The following is a 7,195-nucleotide window of genomic DNA, read 5'->3' as shown; positions in this document are numbered from 1 at the left end:
GTGTGTGTGTGTGTGTGTGTGTGTGTGTGTGTGTGTGTGTGTGTGTGTGAGAGAGAGAGAGATTGAGATTGATATCGACCTGCAGCTAGTGTTGAGGTCTAAGAGGCATGTTGCCTCTGTGGTGGTTGTCCATAACCCATCAAATCAACGTTTCTTCAAGAGGAACAGACCGTCATTCTTTTCATCTCTCTTAGTAGTAAAGAACCATTTTCCTTTAATAATGAAAGAAGCTGCTTAAATCCATCCCCAGAGCCCTCACAAGCAGGGTTTGTTCCTGAGTTAATTGTGCTTGACTTATGAAGGGTTTCTAGTATGCATGTACTTTAACAAGTCTGGCATTGGGATTGGGAAACAGTATCATTAACCAGTGCTGGAGACCAGTGGTTTTCTTCTTATTTTTTCTTTTTTTGTTTTGCTTTTAAGTCACAGAGCCCAATATGTAAATGAAAGCCTGGAAGGCTGCCCACTTTTGCTCCTGAGGGCATTTCTAAGAAAGTGGAGAAATATAGTTTGCAAAACACTGCAGTTGGCTTCCTGGGTTATAGCAATATTTTTCTGTCTAGGTCTCTGTTTGGGGAAAAGGATTATACATGATAGTGTAAATAAGCAGCCATGTTATAATAAATAGGTTTCTACTGTAATAACAGAACACTTACCTCCCGTAGTTCCCCTTTTCTAATGCCGCCCAAGCTGTAGCAGTTGAAGCTGTTGATTGGGACTGACTGAATGTTTAGGGAGCACAGAGCTCATTATGTAATAAAGTGTTGTAACCAAAGCATGTTCAGGAGGTGTTCAGGGGATTCTGAGCCAGTGATGGTGCTCTTCAGAACATTTCAGTTAATACAAAATATGCCACTTTTAATTTATTTTGTGCAAACTCTAGTGCCATTTTCCACAGAGAGCAACTTGTATACATAGTTCTCTTCCATATGGTGTGGCTTAACGTGACATGTCTTTTTTCTCCCTTTTGTATCAGGGTCGGAGAATGACCTGAACTTTATCTTTCTCCTCCACTAGGCTACAGATGCACATGTTGAATGGAGCTCTTCTGGCATTGCTGTTTCCTGTGGTAAACACTCGGCTGGTAAGTAGCCTCTTCTAGGAATGTACCAGCAACATCCAAAGCAGTACTTGTCCATATGCCCATGTGATTTAAAAAATATACATATAGCTGGCTGGGCGCAGTGGCTCACGCCTGTAATCCCAGCACTTTGGGTGGCTGAGACGGGCGGATCACTTGGGGTCAGGAGTTTGAGACCAGTCTGGTCAACATGGTGAAGCCCCATCTCTACTGAAAATACAAAAAGTAGCCAGGCATAGTGGTGTTTGCCTGCAATCCCAGCTACTCGGGAAGCTAAGGCAGAAGAATCACTTGAACCCGGGAGGCAGAGGGTGCAGTGAGTCAACGTTGTGCCACTGCACTCCAGCCTGGGCGACAGAGTGAGATTTGGTCTCAAAAAAATAAAAAAGTAAAATAACCAGGGCAGACCAAAGAAACCTATACAAATTCTTTGAGAGGTTTAATGGAAAGAAAGGAGCTTTCAGGTGTCCTAAGATTCAGCCACACTGGCCTTGTGTAATTTGCTGTGGGAACCCCATAGCCTGTCTACTTCTCCAAGGACTTCCTAGGGCAAGAATTAGATTCCTTCCCCATTCACCCAAACCCATGGGCCAGTCTGGACCAAACAGCCCCTAGTGGCTAGCAGGGAGAATCCCATGGTCGCAGCAGCAGGCTGGTGATAAACCAGCCCAGAAAGAAGCAGGAGCTACAGTGCTGGGCTGGCAGAGCTGTGTCCTCAGAATCCCAAATGTGGGACTGTGGAGGGATTAGCAGGTCACATTGAGAAGCTCAGAAAAAGAAATCACTTGTAAAATTGTTACTACTGCTTTCTGACTTAAATTTGCCTTAAACATTAAGATCGTAGTTTAAATCTTTAATTGATAATCCTCAGTTTTGGATAGCATTTTACAGTGTACAAGGCTTTTCGCATAACAGTGTTTGAGGTAGACAGGGCAAGAATTATGGCCTCTTGTTTTTTAGAGGAAGAAAATTTTTCTCAGGGAGTAAAATTCCAAGTGGCAGTTAGGATTGGAGCCTAAGCCTCTTGATCCTAAAACCACAGCTATGCTTTGCTCCCTCTCCACAAATATTCCTGTCATCTCCTCCCCACAAAAATTCATGTATACCTTTATGATAATTACAGTTTTCAAGATGCATGTCATATATCAGTAGAAATTAACAGAGAAAGCATTCATCTAAAGCAGCAATTTTGAACCCTAATATGTTCTAGGCTCACCTAATTAGCTTGATTTAATCATTTCACAATGCAAACATATATCAAAACATCATACTGTATGTACCTTATAAGTACCCACAGTTATTCGTCAGTTAGAAATAAAATTAAAAACAAACACTGATGCCCTGCCCTGCCCTTGGAGAGGATGAGTTCAGGATCTGTGATGAGAGCAGTGTGTTTTAAAAAGTTCCCCAGGTGATTCTAGCATGGAGTGGGAGTTGAGAACCCCTGATTTCGTGCAATGATTCTGAAATGTAACGTTCATAGCAGTCAACTGAAGGACTTGTCAAACGTGAGGCTTGTCAGGCACCATCCCCAGAAGGTCTGATTGAGAGAGTCTGCAAGTAATGGCAGGGACTGAATGTTTGTAACAAGTCCCCAAGTGATGCCGACGCAGGGGGTCCTTAGACCACTCTTGGAGAATCACTATCCCAGTTGTTCATAACTCACAGTTACTCCAAGTGTGTAACTCAAAGTATGGTCCTAGGATCAGCATCACATGGGTGTTGCTTGTTAGACATGCAGAATTTCAGGGGCCACCTGCATCAGAATTTTCATTTTAGCAGGACTCCCAAGGTAGCTTATATGGACTAGATCTTTTCTGCCAAGGACCCCAAAGCGTCTTACAGATAAAGCATTTGAGCTTTTGATGGAGGGTAACGTCTGTGTTGGGGAGTGCAGGGGGCACAGCCTCTGTCTTGATAGGGTGCACTTGGTTCAACATTCCCCGGTGAGCTGGATCAGTAGGCACAGGCCACTGACACAGGCACTGTTGCCTTGCCTTCTACATCTCCCATGGTCTGTGACTTGCCTGACTTCACCTGGTGAACTGTAGAATCAGAACTCCTGCCTTGGTCTCAGAGGTAGGGGGGATAATTCCAAAGAATGGTAAAAATAAACCAAATTGAAAAATTTAACAGTTAACAAAAAACGGCGAATTTCTCATACCACAGCTTAAATCCTTCCTGCCTCAGGGAAGTGGAACAGGGTTGGAGCAGAAGTTACTTCCTGCCTGTAGAGGTAACCTGCTAGGGCAGAAAAGTAGATCCAATGCTATCTTACCATCTCTCTGCTCCCCCTTGTACCTGTTTTCTCAGGAGACTGAGAGGTCAGGCAGATAGAGAGCTGCTTTCTCAAATTTCTGCAGCTCTGTCAGATCCCAGAAAAGGAAGGTGCATCAGAAAATCTCCCCCTAGGCTAACAGAGTTAATGATCCTGAATTGGAGTGTTTCCAGCCCACAAGTTTGGCCAAACAGCACCTGCTGAGGTGGATAGATATAGTTCCTCTAGATAGGCCACCTTCAGCTCTCTTTCTAGTAGGACCTTTCCCCCAGTGAAAACCAAATAATCTTCTTGCAACGTCATTGAACGTAAACAGAAATTTTGATTCTCACCGTAGAAGCATGAGAATGAGGGCCCCCAAATGCTCCATTACATACCTGAAATCAGTTAGAAAGCTGGTGAAGTTTTCATTCAGTCAATATTGTTACACAAAAGGTACATATCTCCCTAGGTCTGCTGAAGTAGCCTTAGTCCCTTTATCAATAACAGTAGCAGTTGCTGGGTGCAGTGGCTCACACCTGTGGTCCTAGCTACTCAGGAAGCTGAGGTGGGAGGATCACTTGAGGCCAGGAGTTTGAGACCAATCTGAGCAACACAGTGAGAACTCATCTCTTAAAAAAAAAAAATTAAAAATCGGCTGAGCCTGGTGGCCTGTAATCCCAGCACTTTGGGAGGCTGAGGCAGGCAGATCATGAGATCAGGAGATCGAGGGCAGCATGGTGAAACCCCATGTGTACTAAAAATACAAAAATTAGCTGGGCATGGTGGCGTGCACCTATAATCCCAACGACTTGGGAGGCGGAGGCGGGAGAATCACTTGAACCCAGGAGGTGGAGATTGCAGTGAGCTGAGATCGCGCCACCGCACTCCAACGTGGTGACAGAGCGAGACTCCGCCTCCAAATAAATAAATACATCAATAAATAGAAATTAACTGGACATGGTGGTGCAAGCCTGTAATCCAGGCTGCTTGAGACTTCCTCCCTCCCTCCTGAGGTGGGAGGATCACTTGAACCTAGGAGTTCAAGGCTGTAGTGATTTATGATCATGTCACTGCACTCCAGCCTAGGCAACAGAGTGAGATCCCATCTTTAAAAAAATACAAAGTAACAGTAGCAGCACTATCAGCTGCTGATTCTTGAGTGCTTGCTGTGTGCCACTGTTCTAAGTGCTTTACATGGCTTAATTTATTTAATCATTGCAATAAACTTACGAGGCAAGGTACTATTACTATTCCCAAGATCAAAGTGCCAGCAAGGTTAGTTTCTTCTGAGGCCTCTCTGGCTTGCAGATGGCCACCCTCATGCTTCCTCTTCTCATGGTCCTTTCTCTACACACACATCCCTAGTGTCTCTTGTTTAGCCAAATTTCCTCTTCTAAGGACACACATCTGATTGCATAGAGCCCACTCTGATGGCCTCCTTTGAACCAAATCACCTCTTTGAAGGCCCTATCTGCAAATACCGTACAGTCACATTCTGAAGTACTAAGAGTTAGGGCTCCAACGTACGAATTTTGGGGGGACACAATTCAGCTCATAGCACCCATACTACCCTACATAGAAACCATTGTTTCTTCCCCCAACCCTGCTTTCCTTCCTCCTTCCTTTTCCCTCATGTCATAGCAGATGTACTGGTATATCTGTTACATTAACAGCTAATACTTTCCAAATAAATGTGAGGCTGTAGTCAACTAACTTATCAAAAATGTTCAAGTAACCTTTCCTGACATTGAAACTTCTTTGTTGGACTGTCTCTTAACTAGTGATTCCAGTCAATCTGGTCAATCTTTGTGCTCTTTTTCTAAGGAAAAGAACTTAGAAAAGCTGGGGATGTCTCCATTTGCTTATGTATTTGCAATTGGGTTAGGTCTGGTTCTTTTAGATGATTGGGACCCCTCTTGGACTACTCTGGCTTTAGGGAGTTTTGCCTTGCAGCCCCTTAGTTGAGCTCAGGTTGACTTCACATGAGACACATGAAGATTGGCAACTCTTTCTTAAACCTGATGATCCAATTAGGCAGGAAGACAGCTTTTGACTTTTGCCCTTCCTTCTTGGCCCTTTATCTTTTTAATTATTTTATTTTGTTGCTCATTAGCAGTAATGAGGAAACAAGAAAAATAAAATGAACTGATCATTGTGTGTACCGGTACCATAGATATACATATACTCACATACACAAAGACAGTGAGAGGGCGTTCAAAGTAGTTGCCACAGTCAGCTAAAGGATGTGGGGTCCTCAGTGAATTTCTAGTGCTCTGCTCTGCCCTGTGACTTACTGGCACCGGGATTTGCAAATCAGCTAGAGAATGCCTAGGCTTCAGTTTCTCTGCGTTCTCCATCTTCAAAGCTGAACCCTAAAAGAAGGACTGTGTATTCCACTGACCTATATTACAAGTAACTGCTCTTTACACCTACGATTCTGGAAATAGGGTCTCTTTCTGGATTCAGATGAATTATATTAAAGGGTGATTTCCAGTGATACGCCCTTTTGTTTCTTGGAGGGGAGGAGGGGAAGTACATCACGAACCTATTGATTATTAGATTAGCAGGGAGCTCAAAGCTTGTCTGATGTAATCTTATCTTCCAGAGGGTGAATTTAGGAGGATAAATGACTGGTTTAAGTAGTCAAGGTGGGTGCTCCCAGAACCCACATCTCTTGACTGAGACTTCAGAGTTATTTTTCTATTCCATGAATGAAATTCAGGGAGAGGTTGTGTGCTGGTGATAGAGCCTCTTCCTAGATAAATACACTTACACACAATTTTGCAGACAATTTCAGGAGGGACACAGACTACCACTTCCTCTCCTAGCCCCTCTCCCCTCTGTAAGCCCACCTATGGATCCCATGTTAATGTCTTCCTGCCTAGGCTATAAATAGTTCATAGTTTAGGGAATAGATATGCTGTCTAGTTTGTGAGTTCCTTGTTACAGCCACTGGCCATTTGTCCTGATGGTGATGCTGGGTTCCTTATCTATACCCATAACTTTGCAAAGAATATCATCCAGCCAGGCGTGGTGACTCATGCCTGTAATCTCAGCACTTTGGGAGGCTGAGGTGGGCGGATCACGAGGTCAGAAGTTCAAGACCATCCTGGCTAACATGGTGAAACCCCGTCTCTACTAAAAATACAAAAAATTAGCCGGGCGTGGTGGCGGGCCCCTGTAGTCCCAGCTACTCGGGAGGCTGAGGCAGGAGAATGGTGTGAACCCAGGACGCAGAGCTTGCAGTGAGCCGAGATCATGCCACTGCACTCTAGCCTGGGCAACAGAGCGAGACTCTGTCTCAAAAAAAAAAAAAAAAAAAAGAATCTCATCCAATCCAGGATAAACCACTTTCAGGAAATTAAAGCCAAGAGGTGGAAGCTAAGTAGGATGCCCATGGAACAGATTAGATTTTCATTTATGGTACTCACGTGCAAAGCTAGTGATCTGGCCCTGAAATGACACAATGGGCCCATGCTGCAACCTCAGCGCTCTGCTTTTCGCCCTGTAACCCCCATGAGAGTTTCTTCTGAATGCAGAATGTTCTTAGCAAGGGAGACTGGATACAGAAAAGAAAGTTAAGATACTATATCAGCCCTCTTCCCAGACCAAAAACGCTAGCCTGGCCTGCATTTGTGTTTGTACCCATCTGTCTTCTACTAGAAGAAGCATGATAATTATTCTTTTTTTTTTTATTATACTTTAAGTTCTAGGGTACATGTGCATAACGTGCAGGTTTGTTACATATGTATACCCGTGCCATGTTGGTGTGCTGCACCCATCAACTCGTCAGCACCCATCAATTCGTCATTTATATCAGGTATAACTCCCCAATGCAATCCCTCCCCCCTCCC

At 44.1% G+C, this 7,195-nt stretch overlaps 1 protein-coding gene across 11 annotated transcripts in view; it reads left to right on the top strand.

The window, feature by feature from the left end:
• TMEM164 (transmembrane protein 164) overlaps window positions 1-7,195 on the top strand; it is a 191,431-nt gene that overhangs the window by 108,837 nt on the left and 75,399 nt on the right. For all 11 annotated transcript variants that reach the window (XM_023203071.1, XM_023203068.1, XM_023203070.1 and 8 more), the window contains one exon: window positions 1,018-1,084. In XM_023203071.1, coding sequence (XP_023058839.1) covers window positions 1,018-1,084 — 67 coding nt within the window. The remainder of the gene's footprint in view (window positions 1-1,017; window positions 1,085-7,195) is intronic.

This window comes from Piliocolobus tephrosceles, chromosome 12 (genome assembly GCF_002776525.5).
Source record: "Piliocolobus tephrosceles isolate RC106 chromosome 12, ASM277652v3, whole genome shotgun sequence".
Taxonomy (NCBI): domain Eukaryota; kingdom Metazoa; phylum Chordata; class Mammalia; order Primates; family Cercopithecidae; genus Piliocolobus; species Piliocolobus tephrosceles.
Note: the sequence above shows the minus strand (reverse complement) of the source record. Positions and strands in the feature narration are given on the sequence as shown.